The sequence below is a fragment of the Truncatella angustata genome, assembly GCF_020726525.1.
Source record: "Truncatella angustata strain MPI-SDFR-AT-0073 chromosome Unknown BKA67scaffold_4, whole genome shotgun sequence".
Classification (NCBI taxonomy): Eukaryota; Fungi; Ascomycota; class Sordariomycetes; order Amphisphaeriales; family Sporocadaceae; genus Truncatella; species Truncatella angustata.
In genome coordinates, this window is record NW_025763384.1 from 3,874,657 (window position 1) to 3,895,376 (window position 20,720).

At 50.3% G+C, this 20,720-nt stretch overlaps 8 protein-coding genes across 8 annotated transcripts; 4 read left to right on the plus strand and 4 right to left on the minus strand.

The window, feature by feature from the left end:
- Nucleotides 1–120: 120 nt before the first annotated feature.
- BKA67DRAFT_291466 (carboxylesterase) lies at nt 121–2,084 on the minus strand. Its single transcript, XM_046096016.1, has one exon. The coding sequence runs from the start codon at nt 1,837–1,839 to the stop codon at nt 193–195; it is 1,647 nt and encodes a 548-aa protein (XP_045959174.1). The 5' UTR covers nt 1,840–2,084; the 3' UTR covers nt 121–192.
- Nucleotides 2,085–2,330: 246 nt separating this feature from the next.
- Nucleotides 2,331–3,790, minus strand: BKA67DRAFT_518023 (uncharacterized protein; the record flags this gene model as incomplete). The annotated part of the gene is made up of 2 exons (XM_046097973.1): nt 2,331–3,530; nt 3,578–3,790. 2 exons carry the CDS (start codon nt 3,788–3,790, stop codon nt 2,331–2,333), a joined length of 1,413 nt encoding a protein of 470 aa, XP_045959175.1.
- Nucleotides 3,791–5,575: 1,785 nt separating this feature from the next.
- On the minus strand, nt 5,576–5,849 carry BKA67DRAFT_566587 (uncharacterized protein). The gene has a single exon (XM_046102901.1). The coding sequence runs from the start codon at nt 5,768–5,770 to the stop codon at nt 5,603–5,605; it is 168 nt and encodes a 55-aa protein (XP_045959176.1). The 5' UTR covers nt 5,771–5,849; the 3' UTR covers nt 5,576–5,602.
- Nucleotides 5,850–5,852: 3 nt separating this feature from the next.
- On the plus strand, nt 5,853–8,894 carry BKA67DRAFT_566591 (thiamine pyrophosphate enzyme). The gene is made up of 3 exons (XM_046102902.1): nt 5,853–6,703; nt 6,756–8,088; nt 8,156–8,894. Exons 1-3 carry the CDS (start codon nt 6,221–6,223, stop codon nt 8,413–8,415), a joined length of 2,076 nt encoding a protein of 691 aa, XP_045959177.1. The 5' UTR covers nt 5,853–6,220; the 3' UTR covers nt 8,416–8,894.
- A 2,655-nt stretch (nt 8,895–11,549) lies between these two features.
- BKA67DRAFT_503126 (cyclin-domain-containing protein) lies at nt 11,550–12,431 on the plus strand (the record flags this gene model as incomplete). Its single annotated transcript, XM_046097098.1, has 1 exon — nt 11,550–12,431. A coding segment is annotated over one exon (882 nt), but the record flags the coding sequence as incomplete, so codon positions are not given.
- A 1,221-nt stretch (nt 12,432–13,652) lies between these two features.
- On the plus strand, nt 13,653–15,175 carry BKA67DRAFT_517996 (peptidase M24, structural domain-containing protein; the record flags this gene model as incomplete). Its single annotated transcript, XM_046097963.1, has 3 exons — nt 13,653–14,861; nt 14,913–15,019; nt 15,076–15,175. The coding sequence occupies 3 exons, from the start codon at nt 13,653–13,655 to the stop codon at nt 15,173–15,175; spliced, it is 1,416 nt and encodes a 471-aa protein (XP_045959179.1).
- A 149-nt stretch (nt 15,176–15,324) lies between these two features.
- On the minus strand, nt 15,325–16,482 carry BKA67DRAFT_659170 (uncharacterized protein; the record flags this gene model as incomplete). Its single annotated transcript, XM_046107405.1, has 1 exon — nt 15,325–16,482. The coding sequence occupies one exon, from the start codon at nt 16,480–16,482 to the stop codon at nt 15,325–15,327; it is 1,158 nt and encodes a 385-aa protein (XP_045959180.1).
- A 1,934-nt stretch (nt 16,483–18,416) lies between these two features.
- On the plus strand, nt 18,417–20,451 carry BKA67DRAFT_517400 (uncharacterized protein; the record flags this gene model as incomplete). Its single annotated transcript, XM_046097898.1, has 9 exons — nt 18,417–18,665; nt 18,717–18,909; nt 18,956–19,064; nt 19,114–19,644; nt 19,690–19,919; nt 19,976–20,157; nt 20,213–20,242; nt 20,291–20,364; nt 20,412–20,451. 9 exons carry the CDS (start codon nt 18,417–18,419, stop codon nt 20,449–20,451), a joined length of 1,638 nt encoding a protein of 545 aa, XP_045959181.1.
- Between the last annotated feature and the right edge of the window lie 269 nt (nt 20,452–20,720).

Genomic DNA, 20,720 nt, shown 5'->3' on the forward strand with positions numbered 1-20,720 from the left:
TTTTTTTCCCGAGAGCGACAAGAGCGAGTCTAGCCCTGGACCAGTCGCTTCTTTCATTGTGGGTCCAGTCCAATGCCAATGCAGTCTGAAGGAAGCTGCCACTTGGGAAAAAGAAAATAAAGAAAAAGAAATCTAAAAGGATCGCGACGTGTAAATGTTTATCTTTCATTACTGTTATCTGGTTCATTCCAGCTACGCTAACAACTCCTTTGATACTTCTGGCGTATTAATGAATGTGATACCCTCCTTTCTCCACGTATCTGCCTCAACCCAGTTCTCGGTCGCATTCAGTACCATGTTCTCCGGGGTATCAAGGTTGTACTTGGGCCACGTCGGCAAGATGTTTGCTTCCGCATATGTTCCGTTTGCTTTCCCGTTCGGATCCAGATCGTTGACAAAATGCGCATATGCTTGTCCAATCGCATGTGCTAGCTTCTTATGACTATCGTACTGCGGACTGGCACCTAACAACCCAGAAATGTTCTGGAAACTGAATGCCACATTCACGAAATGTTTCACTCCGTCCCATTCAGCACCGTTCCACAGACGTTGATCGAAGCGGTAGCTGTACACATCCTTTCCAGCATTAGTGTACAGTTCTGCCATCTTGCGCCTCTGAGCCACCATCACCAGATCCGATCCGATGGAAGCAGCCCTTCGCCACTGTAAGCCACGTGTAGGATGTCTCGTGCAATTTTTGATCGAGTAGGGGACCGCATAGCAGGGGTCGTCGGGGTACAACTCGAAGAGTTTGCGCACTGTTGGCGGCGTCAACGAGTACGATCGCCATGAGAAAATCGACTTGAAGATGTCTTGCTCAGTATTGAGCGTGCCTGAGATGGCGAAAGTCTCATCGGTGTTGGCGCCAGTGATAATGGGCACCGCGTTGTATTTTTCTTCCTCAATCAGCTGGCTTGGATAGCCAGTCAACAAGTCGCCATCCAGGATAGGGTTCCAAACGACACTGGGGTGGGCAGCGAACAGTGTGGCAACATCAACCGATCGAAGACAGGCGAGCTGATCTGTCACGCCCCAGCAGCCAGCGGCTCGGGTGAGGTTCTCGTTGGCGCTATTATACCACGAAATCGTCTCGACTTGCGCACCTGTCGGTCCTCCGCTTTCCAAAATGGCGCCGCGGAATAGACCATCGTCTCGACCGTCGTAAGCAAACATTTGGTATGCGATACTTTGCGCTCCGGCACTTTCGCCCCAGATTACAACCTCGTCAGGATTGCCCCCGAACGCGTCGATGTTCTCCTGTATCCAGTGCAGTGCGAGTCGCTGGTCAAGCAGGCCGGCATTGCTAGAACCCTCAGCGAAGATTTGGGCTGTCTGCAGGAATCCCCACATACCCAGACGGTAGTTCATGCTGACACCGATAAAAGGTTGACCAATATCCTGGCCAACCTTGACAATACCAGAAAGGTTATACTGTGGATCGGCTGTGCTGCCGGCGTATAGTCCGCCGCCATAGATCCAAACCAAGACAGGGAGCGGCTCCGAAAAGTTGCCAGCAGGTCGGATCACATTGATGGTTAGACAGTCCTCGGAAACGTTGAAGGTCGAGCCATACTGCAGGCAGCTATAGCCGTACTGTGTCGCATCTCTCACACCATCGAAGGACTCGTTGATGCTCTGCGGCCATCGCCAGCGGAGGCTACCAAGAGGTGGCTGCGCGTATGGAATACCAAGGAAAGCATTCTGGTCCCAATCTGGCAAATAAAACCCTTTATACGTGCCATTCAGGGTTTGTGCTGTGGGAGACTGAGCGTTGGCATGAGGAAGTGCAAACAGACCTAGCACGCCGAGCAGGCGACTAGCTGATGGCGGCTTCATCATAGATGTCACTTGAATCGCCTACCGCCGAACAAATGACATTGATCATGGATTTTTTGCATCATGTTTTATAGACCAGCGAATAAGTGATGACGCCAGCCAGGAGTAAATCAATTATCCAGCTGATTGGAGGAATAACAGCACCTAGTCCATGCATATATTCTGCTAGATATAGTCTAGACCTGGCGGGGTTTGGGGCGCATTCTTAAATTTCACCCAGGCGGAATAAATGAGCGATTGCAGAAAGCGGAGAAAGTATTGGGGGAGGTAAAAGATCGAGGACACTTTGCCATTTGCTAGCCAACCAACAACGCCAGCGATCTTGGCATAAACAGGGGGTACGAAACACCTCCATATCATAGCTGGAGGTGGGCTTGGGTGCCACTGACAAGACCGTCAGAAGTCATTGATGGAAATGGCATGAAATAGAATAACCAATTACTTCTGCGTTAGTCTAGTGTGTTCGCATCCAGGGGTATCATAACAAGTAATCATCACCAAAATATCCTCCTGCCCTTCGCTCCTGACTCCTGTCTCGCATCCAGAGTCGCCGGTCTAATACTCTGGGGGTTGTGAAAGACATCGTTTGGATCCCAATTCGACTTGATCTGTCCCAGCCTTTCCAGATTGGGACCCCAGTACGATTGCTGGGGGTTGGCCAGCGCCGGGTCTACGTATCCCGGATAAGTTGTAAGTGTCTGCTCAGCGGTGCTCTGTATGTTGGTGATAATACCGTCCATGAAGTCTTTAGTGGTTTGTGACAACGTGGGAACTCCAATTCCGTAGCCCTGGCAGAACATGATCTTGTCTCGATGTGAGTACGCTGTGGCATTCATGGCTATGTCGTTAATAGCGCCTCCAGTAACGTCAAAGATGAGAAACCACAAGAGGGTACCATGGTCAGCATTGTCAAGGTAGCTCATCATGCTGTCGATCTCTTCTCTCGTGAGTAGCTCATCCTGTCGAAATGCGAGACTTCGCGATGTGAAGGCCGTTCGGACATCTGATAGATAGAGAGCGGCATCCTCGGCCTGCTGTGTGAGAACACCGAGCCAATCATCCAACACAACAGATATCTTGCCAGTCGGGATTCTGTCTGGAATGCCTGTCGCCTCGAATTCCTCCTCAGTTCCGTAAAAGGTAGCCGTAATGACCAGACCCAGTTCATGCAGGACTACCTCCGAGCCAAACCTGCGATCGAGGTTGGGATCTGAGATGAGAGTCTGCCACTGCTCGAAAATGTCCGCCATGTCAGCGTGCTTTCCAAATGTTGACGAAAACGAATATTGAACGACGTCTCCAGGCTCAGGGTGAGTCTTCATGACGAACTCTGTGATGACACCAAAACCAGCGCCGGCGCCCTTCAAGGCGAAGAATAAATCCGGGTTATCATTCTCGCTTGCACGTTTAATACTTCCATCCGCAGTTACGACCTCAACTTCGAGAACATGATCTAGACAAGATCCCCACATGCGCGACGAAGGTCCAAGCCCCCCGATAGTTGCATGTCCACCAATTCCGACTCCAGGACAGGTTCCGTGCGCCATTGCTCGTTTCCCATTGTCGTGAAGTTCCTGTGTGACATCAGATAAGCGATGTCCCGCCCCAATGGTCGCTTGCCATGTACTCGTGTCCATGGAGAACTTGGTCATTTTTTGAAGGTCCAGGACCAGTTCCCCGTCCGTCCCCCCAAACTAAAGTTAGCATAGGAATGGCCGCCTGACTTTGCCTGCACCTTGACATTGTTCGAGGCAGCGCATCGGATAAATCCGGACACATCTTCAGCAGTCTCCGGTCTAGTGACAGCAATAGGTGAAACCGGTATGTCGAGGTTGTATGGCGCGACCCAGCTAAGTTGGTAGAGGATGTTATCCGGGTATGCTACACAACCGCTTCGGCCATTGCAGACTGTGTTCAGACAATTTGTCAATGGCGTGCTTGACCCCTGTCCCATGATGTCGGCAGATTTCCTCGATGTGTATGGAGGAAGATGGCCCCGAAGCGATGGCTCGTAGGTGTAGAAAAAAGGACAAAAAAAGGCAGCGGATGCGAGAGTAGTGGTAGTGGACAGCTCGGAAAATCTTGGGGTTTTATTATGACATTCTTGCATAGGGAAACATTTCTGCAGTCGTGACCTAATCAGCATTCCAAGTCAGACACGCAAAGTAGGCAAAACGGCAAGAGCATGGGCTAACAAACAGGCTCAATGTGCAATGATGCACATGGATTGACAACGCATAAACTGCCAAGTCAATTGCACCAACCCTGAGCTTAAAATGGGAACGGCCCGGTAGGCTCACAGAGCTGCCTGGCTCGAGCTGGAAAACGACGGTAGCCCGCCACCCAAGAAATCCAGAACACAGATCTAAATTCAATGAAACATTTGCCCAATCTGAGGCGTTGCCACCACTAAGAGGCTTAGCTATCAGGGGACAACGCATAGATATTCTAACCAGATTGTGATCCAACAACCGGTAATTCTTCGAACAAGCGTCGCTACCCCACGTTAGTGAGAACTTGCCAAGCTGAACATGGATCAATGCATGGGAAGCACCGAGGACGACTGGCATCATATTATAGCTAGCAGTATCTCAGACGTCTAAACAATACAAAACTTTGTACTCCGTATATCTACCGAGCAATGACCCAAAGATAGCATTAAGCTTTGTAACGGTCTTCTTTTTTGGCGATCTGCGCTGCTGACTGGGTAGTGAAGCGGCATTGTCATTCGCTGGTGCTTATGTTAATCCCGTTAGTAGGAAGTCCCACCCTATCAAGCAAGCTCCAGCGCGCCCAGGTCAAACGGGGCTAGATTTGCTAAGCCCAATCAGCGTTTTCCCCCTAGACCTTAGCTGATCCATTGGCTGTAATTTCACTAGAAATTAGAATGACCTCACATCGTCAAAACTTGAAACATGATTTCCCTTTTTTTTTTGTGGAAAGTCTTCTTTCACGACGTCACAGCGCAGAGGTTCCAAAGTTCCAAGGAATGGAGTTCGTTGTAAGTAGCTTGAGACGTTCAGTGTTGCAGAGGGGACATAAAAGAAAAAGAAAAAGAAAAAGAAAAAGGAAAAGGCAAGGAAAAGAAAAGGGAATAATAAAGGTAACTAGCCTTTCATAGCCACCACGCATCTACCAATCTGCTTGGCGCGGTAATACTATGTTATACTCAATCCATGATAGCGACGGCACAATCATTGAACAATCTTCGTATTGTAGTGACCAGATAGATGCTCGGACACTTGTTGTTCCTGCCCAAACTCGCCTCATTGCTAAAGCTAGTCTGCTTAAATGTAATTATGTGCCTCGAGGGAGTGGTGTTCTCATGTGGTGCATCTCGATTGAAACTTGCAAGATGCAAAAGAAGCCGTTGGTAAACCTCTCCCTTATGGAATCACGAACAACGCGCATGGCTATGCGACCAGCAAAGGAGCGAAATGATATGAATCCATAACGCCCGCTACCAATCCCGACAGATGTGCCGCGGTACCTCGGTAAGCTGCTGAACTAACAGGTATTGTATGTACAATGCTTAATTCATCAAACTCAACACTATCTACGCGGCTTCTGCCGCTCTGATGCGCCTCTATCGCGCCTTGCTGCGCCTTGTTGCGCCCTATGGCGGGGCCGATGGTAAGCGGTAAGTGAACTGCAGTTTACGTATCATGAAACTATGAAATGTGCCCACGAAGGCGTATCAGACATGACCGGTACCTATGACTTGTGCGCACATGGTATACTAGCAACGAATAAAATGGTGACGTGCTTAGGAGTTCATAGTATCCAGCACAAACACTCTTTTTCTGGAGTTCCGTAATCTCGGTGGCGTTGGCAGCTGCTCCGGAGCCGAGCGGTGCTGGCTCCGCAATATCGTCTGAGCTGGAATCTGGGGTTCGGGGACGGCATCATGCGCCAAAGGTAGACCCGTGATCATGCACGCGCCCGGACCACTACATATCGACGGCCCTGACCTATCCACTGAGGGGCTGGTATGAAAGGGCGGGCATGGAAGCTGTAGTGTAGGTTTACTTTGCCTCTCGACATCTGCCTCTACACCATCCTTATCATCGCCTGGATGCCGCCAAGCACCTTACCAGAACTGTTTAGACATCACCCGCATCAAGCCCGAACCTGTTCGATACTGTATCGTCATAAGATCGGCCATTGTCCATTGTTCATTGGCAGACATAGGTCGTGACATCTGAGATAACATTACAGCGTGCAACTAGCGAGGATATCTACTTCGTAGCATCAGCAACCGGCCGTATTTCTTCGCCGCCTATTGCAGAACCTCGCCCAATAGCTAAACCCGGCATCCGGTTTCTCGACCCGAGTCCATAGCCCCGCAGATATTCGTTTTCCCCAACGTGGATTAGATGAGAGAATGATGCGGTCTTTACTCCAGACAGCTACACCAACCCCACCTTGTGGCACCCCGCTTGCTCTACTCCGAGTTGCCGGTCCATATTTTGGAAAGCGTGACGCGAATTCACTTTCACACATCCCGTCTGCTCCTACTAGGTACCTGTCGAGTTGCCGTACGACACTGCCAAGCCACCGTTTTGCACCACGACACCAAAGTCTCCCTCTCTCTACACTTATCGCGCCTACAAATTTGAGGCTCTATCAATCTACCAATTTGGAGCGACACATAGTGAGATCAGAACAAACTCGTGCTTATTCAGCTGAAGGAGCAAGCAATATGTATACAGCATCTTTCGCCTTCTTCGAGGCGATTGCGGAGGCTGGTGTCACACATTGCTTTGTGAACCTGGGATCGGATCATCCGAGCATCATTGAAGCAATGGTCAAGGGACAGAAGGAGAAGGGCAGCAACTTTCCTCGGATTATCACCTGTCCCAACGAGGTAGAGCCACAGATCATGACCTACCGGTATTTGGTTTGCTGATATAGTACAGATGGTCGCCATGTCCATGGCGGACGGATACGCGCGTCTGACGGGGAAGCCGCAGGTAGTTATTGTGCACGTCGATGTGGGCACACAGGGCCTTGGTGCAGCTGTGCATAACGCGAGTGCTGGACGTGCCCCTATTCTAGTCTTTGCCGGCCTCAGCCCGTTCACTATCGAGGGCGAAATGCGCGGTTCTCGGACAGAGTACATTCACTGGATTCAGGACGTGCCAGACCAGAAACATATCATCAGCCAGTACTGCCGCTACACAGCCGAGATCAAGACAGGCAAGAACATCAAGCAAATGGTCAACCGCGCCTTACAATTTGCCACCAGCGATCCTCAGGGTCCTGTCCATTTGGTCGGTGCCAGAGAGGTGATGGAAGAGGATATCGAGCCTTATCATCTTGATCAAGGAGTTTGGGATCGTGTACAGCTCGGTGGACTTCCCCAACAGGCTGTGAGCGATATAGCGGAGGCATTGATCGGCGCCAAGAAGCCTTTGCTCATCACAGGCTACTCTGGACGCAACCACAAGAACCCAGGGGCTTTAGTCGAATTGGCCAATTCAGTCAAAGGACTCAGGGTTCTTGACACTGGTGGTAGTGATATGTGCTTCCCCGCATCTCACCCAGCCTGGCTAGGACTGCGCTTCGGCGTCGAAGCCGAGATTAGGGAGGCCGATGTTATCTTGGTCGTGGACTGTGATGTTCCTTGGATCCCCACACAATGCAAGCCGGCAGATACGGCGAAGGTTTTCCATATTGACGTCGATCCCCTGAAGCAAATGATGCCTCTTTTTTACGTGCCAGCCCAGCAACGATTCCGTGCCGACGCCTTGCAATCTCTGGAGCAAATCACTGGACACATCAACGCTGACCTGCACAATAAAATTGACTCAGCAACTGCCGATAAGGCTTGGGAAACTCTGACAGCTGCGCACGAGAAGCGTCTACATGACATCGCAACCAAGGCTGAAAAGTCGTCCGACGACACGTTTGGCACAGGATATCTGTGTCGCAGGCTGAGAGACACATGTCCCAAAGACACTATCTGGGCAATCGAGGCCGTGACGAACACAGGATTTGTCCATGACAACATTCAGCCTGAACTGCCTGGGTCGTGGATCAACTGTGGAGGTGGTGGTTTAGGTTGGTCCGGGGGCGGTGCCATGGGGATCAAGCTCGCGACTGATGCTGAGAATGGCGGCCAGGGAAAAGGCAAATTCGTAGTGCAGATTGTGGGTGATGGAACTTTCTTGTTCAGTGTGCCGGGGAGCGTGTATTGGATATCCAGGAGATACAAGATTCCCATCCTGACGATTGTTTTGAACAACAAGGGTGAGTATATTCCAACTAATACCATGACATCGGCAGGACCACATCAGTAACACTAACATTGTCACAGGATGGAATGCCCCACGAAAGTCGCTCCTCCTTGTGCATCCAGATGGAGCTGGTTCCAAGGCCACGAATGAAGAGATCAACATCTCGTTCGATCCCGTTCCTGACTACTCTGGCATCGCGAAGGCTGCCGCGGGTGGCGAGCTATATGCAGCCAAGGTTGAGAAGGCAGCAGATCTTGATGAAATTCTGAAAAGGGCAATTGAAACTGTCAAAAGAGGGCAGAGTGCTGTATTGGATGTGAAGGTCAGCTTCGGATCCTAGCTTTAATGTCTGGCGGTTGGAAGAAATTTGCCTTCTGAAATCCTCCATTGATATGGTCCGAAGTCCCTGGTAGTTGCTTGTATTGATGTCATGGTCGCTTGTACGTTCTTCCAAGGTGCCGTCCCGCTTGATTAGCATACTTGGCTTCAAGTCTACACACGTGCCCAGACAAGAACAAAAGACTACATTCAAAGACGAACGACACAATCGCAACCTAGATGGGAATCCTTTCCTTTCAACTCATTATTCGGCTGCCCAACGTCATAATGTACTCTGGAGTCTAAGATGCGGAAATGTCACTACTTGTCCAGCTGCCTTCCAATTTTGTTTTATACAGAATCGAATCTAGGTTGAAGACAACCCTGAAAGCGCCTCCGAGTCTGGAGTTTCTAGCGTACATTTTCCATGAATCAAAGTGTGACTTATCATGCACGATTTCTCAGTTGTCATAGGTGCTGATATATAAATATACTATGCCCATTTTCACGTCGATACTTGCGTGGATCGAGCAATCTCGTCGGTCCGGTTATGCGTATACAGGGAATCATTTAATGTAGCATGCCAGGCGATCAAAGTTGCCCAGAGTATAACCTCATCCTGATATAGGTGAAACCTAATTGTCTGTGGGTTCATGGTCGCGAGTCACCCTACACTCTAACAAGGTCTTCCCAAAAAAGTTAAAGTGGATTAGCAACGGGGAGATGCCATACTATTAACGAGATGGAACAAAAATTCGTGTCACATTGAGGAGCCTCTTCTGAGAACTGATGACGCCTATTGATAGATCGACTTCTAAACCTCGTCTTGGACCAATTGCACAAATCATTGACAGATGGCTTACACTGGAGCGAATCGTGAAGTGCCATGAGGAGTTGGAGTTGCATCGTGCATCAAGCAAGCGCGACACGGTGCTCGCCAACGAGATATACTGTCGCCTACCATTACCATTTCGATCGCACATGATCTTAAGGATCTGGTGTCGCGGTGCAAATTATAAAGCTTGAATCGTCAATGAAATCTGGCAAGTTGCGTCGAAGAGGATTAACGAATGGTCTTGGACAGCTTTTGAATCTAGTATTAGGAAGTTGTCATCGTCGTGCCAGGGATGGCAGCGCTTGTTGTGTTAGTATATCATCGCTTCGCTTTTCTTCTTCTTCTTTCTTTCTTTTTTTGTGAAAGCTCCCAGCTATTGTGGTCAACAAGTGTATCAAAGGAAAGCCGCGCCCATCATGGTCTCCAATTTTCAAGGATTAAGAGGATATACCAAGCGTTTCTCTTCCATGTAGTATGTCTGACCTTAACTCGGCATGGAATGATGGCCTGGAACATTGTCAGCATACAGACTCACAAATCAATCGTCAGCGCGTCTTTTTCCCGACGAAACACAGCATCTCGGCCCAGGACTTACAGGGTTCCCCTCATATCATGTACAAGCTAGGATCTTTGCGCGGTCTCGGGTTGCGGTTTTGGAGATTCCGCACTCAGGCCCGCCCTTCCACTCAATATTAAAATGCTTGGCTCCGTTGCGTTTAACCGAGTGACCTGCAGCATGATTGGGGAAGCCAGGGTACGGGAGATGCAAATCCCTCTGTTTGGGCGAGGTGCATCCCTCAGAATGCCGGGTATTCGACGATCACATGTTTGTCATTGGCTTCCTGAGATGTGATACTCTGCACCGAATGAGGCTTGGTTTTTCTCCAATTCTCGCGACATGTCCAACGTTGGTGAGCAGTCCGCCCATCGGCCGCTTGATTTTGGGGTCCCCGGGTATACTCAAACTTTGACATGTGAGTCGGGATTCTAAGTATTCTGTTGAGGTCAAGGTCGAACTGTTTGATGTCGGAGCAGAGCGGACTCATAGGAAGTCTTCTAACCTAGAATTATACAATATTGGCGCGCATGGACGTGGTACTATGTATAAAGTTAACTTGGGTATGTATGTATGCCCGCACTGCGGGCTCAGTGCAGCGCTATGCTATGTGATCCGGCCCGTTTTAGAGGGGTTTCAAGAGTCACGAGGCCCTCAAATCTGCAGGCACAAGGTTCTCATAGCCAGAACAAGACCCTACAGACATAAGCGACCTCCACCTGGTGGGTTGAAAGTTAATCTAATTTAATGTCGAGCTGTGTATACATATCCACGGATCTAGGACGCTTGTTCTGAAGAAGAGGAAGAAGTAGTAGTAGTTCTAGACTGGATTTTCGGCAGGGGAGGCAGACCCCACCTTTCGAGCTCAACCCGGGATAAAGAAATCAGCGATTCACGCGTCAAAGAACACTGGTTAGTCAGTCTACTCTCTCCAGCATCTGTTCCCCAGCGTCCATCCTCATACCATCCCAAGGCACACCCAATCATTCGATACGAGAGACATGTATGCCATGTTCAACTGGAAGTAAAGCCCGGCCTGGAAGCGGCACATTATACCAATCACAACATGCAGGTGATCTACTTTTACCCCTCATATGTGCTTCAGTCGATACTGTGAAAACATACGACCCAACTTGCCAACCTCAGTGAATCGGTTCTTGCCTGATCGACTTGCCTCACACAGCGCTGTACCTATACATCTGAGGGTTCGCGAACCAATAGCGAGCACATGTTGACCGCTGGATGGCATACTCCCCTAAGTTGTGTGCAACTTTCAAGGCTCTAGGATGATGTGGTCAAGTGCGAACGATCGATTGAGCCTCATATCACTTCTAGAGGGCTACTGGCCACGATAGAAACAACAAGGGTCTCGTCCTCGTCGGCTTGTGCTCATCCAGCGAGAGTTGTACTAACGCTACATCTGAGAAACCAACGCGGGGTTTTGACAGTCCCATTCAGCAAAGGTCAACCTTTTCGAGCAATCACATATCCGGCTTTGCTCGACAAGGCTCGACTGTAGAGAAGATCTTCAAACCCTCCAAACCGAAACGTTCCACCAGTGGAGCTCAGCACTCTCTTGCAGCTCTGAGCTTCAAGTCCCCGAGTCCCCGAGCTTCGAGCCTTTAGCCCCTCTGTCGGTAACAGACAGGGGACCGACTCTCGAGGTCTACTGACAGAAACAATGTCGGAAGGGGGCACCACTCAAGATGCTCAACCTTCACAACGACAAGAAGAAGGCGCTGCAAGGACGACACCGACTTCGCCGCCTCCACCACCGATTCCCTCCGCCGATCCCAAGTTGATCGGACAGGCGCGAACACCCCCTCCTCTCCACCATGCCGGGCCTCTTCCTTCGTCGCAGGACCTGTTTAAGCTTTCTCCAATAGCTGCACTTCGGCTGCTCGCCGCCGGCGCAGAAGCTCTCGTCCGAATTACTGGGGACATTCCGCCGACACCACCGCCGTCGAACCCTACCGTCCCACACATGCGAGGCTTCCAGCAAGAGAAGGCAGATATAGCACGGTCGCATTCAGAGAAGAGTCTATCTCGGCTACGCGAACAAGCCGAAGCACAAGAGAACAAGCAGACCTCCTACTTTGTGCCGACGCCAAAGTCACATCAGTCGTCGCGCTCGACCACGCCGTCGTCGCGCTACCAACCCATCGACGGCGTACATTTGCGACACACGCCGACTCCTCCCCCACCACCAGGGTCTCCCGAGCCGTATATAGTCATAGGGGCCAACTCGCAGCCCCTCAACCTACAGCATAGCGCCATCACCCGCAAGTTCTACAGCAAAGCACCGCCGCCTATCAGCATCGAGGAGTACCTAATGCGCATTCATCGGTGGTGTCCGATGAGCTCGGCTGTGTACCTTGCCACCTCCTATTACATATTCCGCTTGGCGGTCGACGAAAGAGCGATCCCCGTTACGAGGAGGAACTGCCACCGTCTTCTCTTGGCTGGTCTCAGAGTGGCCATGAAGGCGCTGGAGGACTTGAGCTATCCACACGCCAAGTTTGCTAAAGTTGGCGGCGTCAGCGAAATCGAGTTGGCAAGGCTCGAGATCAGCTTCTGTTTCCTGGCAGGGTTTGAGCTGGTCGTTCGAGAGGAGAACCTCAGAAAGCATTGGGAGGCACTGAAGGACGAGAGGAGTTTTGGAGCAGCCGGAGCAGGAGGCGCGGCTGAAGTCGGGAGAGTGCCCGTACTCAAATTGGAGCACAGGCGTAGGATTGACGCAGAGGTTAATGGGTGAGAAGTCCTGATTATGAACAGCGAAATAATAGCACAGGCGTCGGTGGTTAGCAACATAGCATAGAAAGCAGAAAGAGAAAGAGAAAGAGAAAACAGACGGCAGCAAGCGGCAGCAGAAATCAGGGAGGGTCAACACAGCAAATTGGGCTCGTTCGGCGACATCTATGGCTTTCATCAGCGCGGGATTTGATGCATTTCATTTCATATTTGCATAGCCTAGGAACGAACATTGGACCATACGCGCCATGGTATCGAGTATGTGGTAACGGGGAAGCACGATTGCGATTTGGCCAGCGTACACATGATACCCTTTTTTCTCATTTGGTTAATTATATCATCAACCTAGGTTAGTCGCGTCGTGGAGAGGGCAAAGTATTCGGAGAGCATACAAGATACAAACACACACGCACACACATATACTACGTACATACATGCACCCAAGCATACAAGCATACCAACATGTGCACTTCCATATGCCGTGGTATCGTGTTCTACACAAGTTCCTTCCGAGCCGGCAGCTACTGATCTTACGGACAAGGTTCTCCTCTCCCGCCAGTCATGACTTGTTGACTGCAGGATATATTGACGGACAAGGCGAGAGTAAGAAATGCAAAAGTGCTGTATACCAAGCAGTAGAACTAAAAGAAAACGGGGCTTGGATCTGGACCTCTATAGGCGCAGTGACGTGAATGGAACGTTCATAGGGCGGGTTCTAATAATAAAATAATAAACGCGGGGTACCTAAAAGTATGCTACCCGATGCCAACATGTTGCACTGCCCCGCACCTCCAATCCAGGCGAGGAAGGTCCTGTCACAACTAAATTTGTGGCAACTTGCGTACTGTACCTAGCACAGGACTTGTTTTTCGCTCTCCGCTCTTCATTCCCCATGTCGCCCGCATATCTTCGGCTCTCCCGGAATCTCACACAATCAACCAACATCCGCGGGATATCTGCGTTATTCGCTGTGACTGCCAGCAGTAGCCTGTACTTGCTCCCGCGCCCACTCAACATTGATCCCTCCCTCCCAACCTACTCAACCCGGCCGAGACAACCGACTCCGTATCGAACCATACCGACACAGCCCCGAAGCTATTCTACCCAGCTCACTGCTATGGCTGTCGGCCGGGATGTTGATACCATCCTCAAGGGCAAATACCCCGGCAAAGCCCATGCCAGGCGCGTTGTCCAATACATCCGCTCCAGAGTCACCGATGCCACCAATGGCATCATCTACCTTGAAGGCCGCACCGACGGACTACTCGAAGACTCGGACGAACCCATTCCCTTTCGCCAGCGCAGGGCTTTCATGTATCTGACTGGCGTTGACCTGCCCGACTGCTATCTGGTATACGACATCGCCAAGGAGCACTCTACTCTGTTCATCCCCCCCGCCGATCCCGAGAGCATCGTTTGGTCTGGTCTGCCGCTCACCCCCGAGGAGGCCCTAAAGAGATACGATGTCGATGCCGTACTGCCAAGCACAGAACTGAACGCCACGCTGGCCAAGCTGGGCGCCGAGAACAAGGGTGCCGAGAGCAACGTCTTTGCCATCGCCGGTCGTGTTGCCGACCATGTTACGTTCCTCGAGTTCGACAACAAGAACCTTGAGATTCTGGGCGAGGCCATCGACGAGTCCCGCGTCGTGAAAGACGAGTATGAGATCGCCCTGATCAGGAAGGCCAACATCGTCTCGGGCGCAGCGCATAAGGCCGTGTTCGAGCACGTCAAGTCGGCCAAGAACGAGTACGAACTCGAGGGCGTCTTCGTAGGAGAGTGCAACAAGCGAGGCGCAAAGAAGCAGGCGTATCCAAGCATTGTCGCCAGTGGACGGGCCGCCGCCACGTTACACTACGTCCATAATAACCGCGACCTACACCAAGATGGTCAGGCGAAGGAGTTGCTACTCCTGGATGCTGGTGCCGAGTGGGATTGTTACAGTTCCGATATCACGCGGACATTCCCCATCTCTGGAAAGTTCACCGATAAGTCGCGGGCCATCTACGATATTGTTCTCAAGATGCAGAACGATTGTATTAATGTATTGAAAGAGGGCATACTCTGGGATGATGTGCATCTGCTTGCCCATCAGATTGCCATTGATGGCCTGCTGTCACTAGGAATTCTCAAGGGAGATAGGGACGAGATTCTCAAGGCACGAACAAGCGCTGCATTCCTGCCTCATGGTCTCGGTCACTATCTTGGAATGGACACGCATGACACTGGTGGCCATCCAAACTACTCTGACCCGGACCCCCTATTTAGATATCTGAGGTGCAGAAGGAACCTGCCCGCCGGCAGTGTCATTACCGTCGAGCCAGGTGTAAGTTGCAAGTCTTGTTGACTTTCATGCAGATCAAACTGATATTGCTAGATCTACTTCTGCGAGTTCATCATCCGGCCGTACCTCGAGGACCCCAAGCACTCCCAGTATATCGACGAGAAGGTTCTAGACGGGTACTGGGACGTCGGTGGTGTGCGGTAAGTAAAAAAAATCTCCGATTTCACCAGTACGCTTTGCTGATTACGACCGGCAGAATCGAGGACAACATCCTGATCACCAAGGATGGTAGTGAGAACTTGACGGATGTCGCCAAGGACGCAGCTGAGCTGGAGAAGATCATCGCCTCAAGCTAAGCCCGAGAACGGCCTCCCTATACGAGCAGACCAGCATCGATAAAATGTTTTGGGGTTTGTACTTTGGCTGCATTTGCATCGATATCCATGGTCCTTGTTTGCAAAGACCACGATTCATCTGTACTCCTTTTCTCCTGTCAACTTTTGGCTTATTCTACGACGATTGTGCTCAATTCATCGTCGTTGTCCCCATTGTTGCTGTCACTTCTTTGGTCGTCCATATCACGCGCTTGGTTGTACTTGGTATACTTGTCGATAAACTCGATAATGCCAGTCTCGTAGCTCAAATCGCAAGCTTTGCCGGTTTTGAGATCAAGTTCGCCGTGATTCGGTTCGATTCCCCATTGTCTGATGCTATCATGGCCCGAAGGCCTTTGTCTGCCAGAAGAATGCATGGGATTCAGACCTTCTGGAGTCGTGATACCCAGCGCCCGACCCAGGGCTTCTGCCCTCTGATCGATCCGGGCAAGGGCCTGATATGGTCGATGGTGTAGGAAAGCTTTACTTCTCTGTTGCACAAGTGCACTGTTGGCGACCACCGGTCTAGAGGCAAGCAGATTCCTCGGGCTTCCCTTGTAGACTACGGGGTCTTGTCTTTTCTGCCAAATACTGGTGTTTTGCGCTTTTTCCATTCTACCAATGGTGGACTGAGTAATGCCGGGCTCATAGGCGGTCTTCTTGTTATCCCCTACTTCTCGGCCTCTCGGTTTTCGATGTTCGGAGATCTCTGTTTTCACGGTAACGATTCCCATGCCTCCATGGCATGATTTGAATTGACCCTTTTGTTCATGACTCTGGACCAGATTGGTCTGTGCCGATGCTTCCTCGCGCCTGGTTTTCCTGTGTATTTTCGCCGTCCAAAATCTCTCTGCAGTTTCTCTTCCTGCTCCCATTGCTGGTTCCTGACGAACCCAAGCCCAGACGCGCTCCGGCCCATTCTCAGTGAGCAGTCTGTGTCTCTTGCTCAGACATGTAATGGGCTCTGGGTCTGGCTCGGCTTCTTCTCTAGCACCTGCCAAGGTGTCACGGATAGGCATCGTCTTGCTGCCTTTTCCGCTCTCACCATCTTGCTTGGTCTCGTCACCGTCGTTTCTCCGTTCGGGTCTTTCGGTTGTATCGATTCTGTTGTGAATTATGTTGCAGTTCTCGCAGCAAGGTTTCGCCCGCGGGCGACCAAGATTCCCTCCCCGAGTCGGTTGCTCAATTGTAGGTTGGCTCCGAGGGGTGGCTGAGGACTGTTTCTTTGTCTTCTTAAGCTTGTAGGGTCTTAGAGATACAAGTAGGAATCTGCGGAAGAAAGGGCGCATCGTATATGCCTGTTTCAAAGGTACATCAAGGTTATGATATGATTGTCGGCCCAGCTCTAAAGGAGTGCTGGGAGGTACATGCAATTGTTATGTTGTTATGTGGTCATGTGGTCAAGATGGCTGATTGGAGAGTTCTGGGCAATTTTCACCTTCATCAATGCCTCTAGCAGGTCGCTGACAGACCTAAAGCAGCCCAGTGAGTACTGTTCTCGAGGCTAGAACCAACCAATTTAATCTCGTGCTCGACCGCGTTACAAGCTTGAGTAATCACGAATGGACCAATTCTCGCCTAGAAGTCCTTGCGCTCTTTGTCCAAACGCTGAAGGGAAAGGATACATTGTCATGTGATAGACACGTCACGTATGGCGATCGTAGTATTTTATTGATATGGAATATGATGTGACGGTAAGAAACAGAGCTAACTTTACCTCTGTTCCCCCAAGGCTACTTAAAGTAGTTGCTCTAGGTGTGTATCCGAGGCATCCATTGTCATGTATTAGGGTGATTTGGCGTTGGCAAGAAGAAAGAAAATCAATGAACATTGCGTTGTATCCAGTACTGCCGAATGACAATCCCAAGACCGAATAGCTAACAAAGGATTTCCTATCTGAAAGGTGTTGTTTTTCGGCAGCGCATTCGGACATGGCTTTAACCGTAGCCATGTATTGTGCCAATCCACAACCTATATCAACTTACCCACACACAGCGCCCAGGACCAGTCTATCAATTCAATGCTCTCCACCCAAATCCTGTTGACAAAATTATTTGGTGTGGTGCCGTCCTTGTTAGTACAGCCCCGAACAGGACAAGATGCGTAATATGTGAAGCGCTGCCATCTGCGCATGTATCTACCAGGATATGTAACGTTTTCGCAGACTTGTCCCCAATCGGGTGCATCGAGACAACACTTGACATCTTTGAGAGCTTCGTGCTCGCGGCAGGGATAGTACACCTTGCGAACCTCACACATGGTGGTCCAGATCCAAGTTGCAGCGAGAACCCAAACCGAGAAAAGACAAAACTCAACGCTGGATACGAATCAATATACAGTGGACTTGGGAAAACAAGAAGCCCAAGATATAGCTGGAATGAGCCACCAGTGCCCTGATTCTATGACTGCCGAGGTGAGCAGGGTTGGGCTCCTCGTTTATACATTTTACGATTGTCTTTCATGCGACAATGGCTTTGAGCCGTACCGCCATTGTACGCGTTCCTTGACAATGGTCTTTCACTGCACTCCGTTAGCTACGGCCATGGCCACGAGATAGCCGAGAGTGATGAAGAAGAAGACTGAAGGTTATCTATCGGAATCTCTAGGATTAAGAGACTGTACTACTGGCCACGATCGGTAAAAGTCATAACTCAACGAGACAATGCTCTGAAACTTTCTTGACAGCTCAAGCGCTTAGAAGTACATAACTGCGACATTTGATCTCTCAGTTGCCCGGAATGGGTTGTGGTACAATGGGCAAGATCTTTCATGGAAACGGAACATCTGCCCCACGGTACGAGAATCCAATTCAAGCCTAGAGGTCACCATATAGACTATAATTGAACGCGTCCGCGAAATCTGATACCAGCTAACCACTAGACTGAGGTTAGTCTAGACTAGGCTAATCTTGTCGATTATATATATCCCTCATAACTACTAACCTTAGGCTGATGACGCTAGGTTACCCTATTGTTTTAGAGGGGCACCTTCAATCTGCATTATGGCGGACAGTTGTGAATTGGCGCGGGCGGCCCCACGTGTTTACAATAACCAAGCCCTGAAGGTGCATCATTGAGCCCCTGGCACCGCGACCGAACAGGCAATCGATCGATATTGGGAGCCTTCAGGTATCGTTTTCCCCAGGTCGCTGATTACGCTGAGAACTATAGGGACGACCACCGCCATGTTTTCTAGACTTCGCAAACCAAAGCGCCCAGATGCAATGACGGTATCGCAATTGCTTGAAGCTTACGCGCGAAGTCAGCAGACCCGCTTACACAGCAACAAGGCCAGAGCTGTAAAGTCTTTACCGAAGAGCAGTGGCTATGTCTCAATACCATATTGGGGCCTGCTCGCGCTGCCAGCTGCTGCAGGCCTTGGGGCGTGGTGGTCCAATGCACAGCTATCGAAGCATGCTCCTCACAGCCAGCGGTATCGACCGCGTTATGCCGACAAAGCGACGATGCTGAGAGTACGCTGCTTCTACAGAACGGAAGTCTCGGAAAGCTAATGAATCGAGTAGGCTGCTAACGAGATTGTTATTGTCGTTGGTAAGGACGCGGTAAGTTTTGATGGGGACATCATTGAAAGTCATGGCTACTCGGACTGGTCAACCTCGAACTCAGCCGGCCGCCCGGTTGCAGTCGTCTATCCCAGAACAACAGAAGAAGTCTCGCGCATCGCAGAGATCTGTAACAAGCATAATGTGCCCATAGGTGAGTTTCGTCTCGCCTTCGAAGAACACGTTACTAATCATGATAGTTCCGTTTGGGGCTGGGTCGTCTGTAGAAGGAAACTTCTCGTCGCCGCATAGTGGCATCTGCCTAGATTTCACGATGATGGACAGGGTTCTTGCGTTCCACCCCGATGAGTAGGTATATTTAGCCGCTCGCGTCACGCTTCACTGATTCCATTTGCAGTATGGACGTGATTGTGCAGCCTGGTGTCAACTGGGTAGACCTGAACAACAAGATCAAGGGCGACGGACTCTTCCTACCCCTGGATCCCTCTCCTACCGCAACAATTGGCGGCATGGTTTCCACAAATTGCAGCGGAACTAATGCATTCCGATATGGTACTATGAAAGATTGGGTAATAAGCGTGACGGTGGTGCTGGCTGATGGGCAAGTGATCAAGACACGGAAACGACCTAGAAAGACGTCAGCCGGCTACAATCTGACATCCTTGTTTGTCGGCGCTGAGGGCACACTAGGCGTCGTCACTGAGATTACCATGAAGCTCGCAGTTATACTACCGGACACGAGTGTTGCAGTTGTATCGTTTCCCACGATCAAGGACGCAGCAAGCGCGGCAACTAAGCTCATCAGATCCGGGATTCAGTTGGCTGCCCTGGAGTTGATGGATGAAGTCCAGATGCAAGTGGTGAACCGTCATGGGAGTGAGGCAGTCAGGAAGACAAAATGGGACGAGAAGCCGACTTTGTTTTTGAAGTATGGCTATGGCAACTCGTAGAAGCTTATATTGACGATTTCCAGGTTCTCCGGTACAGCGGACGGCATCAAAGGTGACGTATCACGTGTGCAAAAGATAGTAAAGCCTTACGCGCCGATGAGCATATTCTTTGCCAGGACTAAACAAGAGGAAACCGATTTGTGGTCTGCGAGGAAAGAAGCACTCTGGACGATGACATCTATTAAACCAGAAGGGTATTCTATCTGGTCAACCGATGTTGCTGTTCCGATCTCGAGGTTGGCTGAGATAATTGGTCAGGCTCCCGATCACTGTCTTCCTGCACTACACGTACTAACAAATTCTCTAAAGAACTATCCAAAGAGGACTCGGGCAATTTGGGTCTCTTTGCCAGCGTGGTTGGACATGTTGGCGATGGAAACTTCCACCAGGCTGTATTTTACGAGACAGACAACAAAGCTCAAGAACAATCTGTTTCCGACTGTGTGCACAAGATGATGCAGAGAGCACTGGAGATGGAAGGCACCGTATCTGTAAATGAAACACAAAGCCCCCTCATCATGTACAAGGCTGATGCTTTACATCTAGGGAGAACACGCAATTGGCATAGGGAAGAAGGTAAACTTCGCAGATCAAGCAATAAGATGCACTACTGACAATGGCCAGGAATGCCTCGTAGATGAGCTTGGAAATGACACGATACAACTCATGAAGACACTCAAGCACGCTGTCGATCCGAAGTGAGTAAAGCAGAGCCAATGCTCCACGGCATGCTAACGTCGCTCAGGTGGTTGATGAATCCTGGCAAGGTCTTTGATTTTCTTTGACGTTCGATTCAGGGCTAGAAACCGCCTAGAGAAGGGTTGCCTAGAGCAAAGCTCTTGGGTTGAGGTCCAGTACGCATCCCCATTTGTTAGTATGATCGTGTTGGTGTTTGTGGCGTATGTATGCATCTGACAAGTCTGACGTTATTGATGCTTCCCTCGATAGCGGTCACTCACGCGACAATAAGAGCCCCGTATGCCAAACCAAGATCACTCTGATCTTCGCCGTGCAGTAGTATCGTAGTACCGAGCAAGGGTTGCCGACAGATGGA

Excerpts from the sequence above, each read along its gene's own strand:
- BKA67DRAFT_291466 (XM_046096016.1), bottom strand. The coding sequence starts at position 1,839 with ATGATGAAGCCGCCATCAGCTAGTCGCCTGCTCGGCGTGCTAGGTCTG.
- BKA67DRAFT_566587 (XM_046102901.1), bottom strand. The coding sequence starts at position 5,770 with ATGATCACGGGTCTACCTTTGGCGCATGATGCCGTCCCCGAACCCCAG.
- BKA67DRAFT_566591 (XM_046102902.1), top strand. The coding sequence starts at position 6,221 with ATGATGCGGTCTTTACTCCAGACAGCTACACCAACCCCACCTTGTGGC. Across the intron at positions 6,704-6,755 it reads TTATCACCTGTCCCAACGAG|ATGGTCGCCATGTCCATGGC; the intron begins GTAGAGCCACAG and ends GATATAGTACAG. Across the intron at positions 8,089-8,155 it reads GATTGTTTTGAACAACAAGG|GATGGAATGCCCCACGAAAG; the intron begins GTGAGTATATTC and ends ACATTGTCACAG.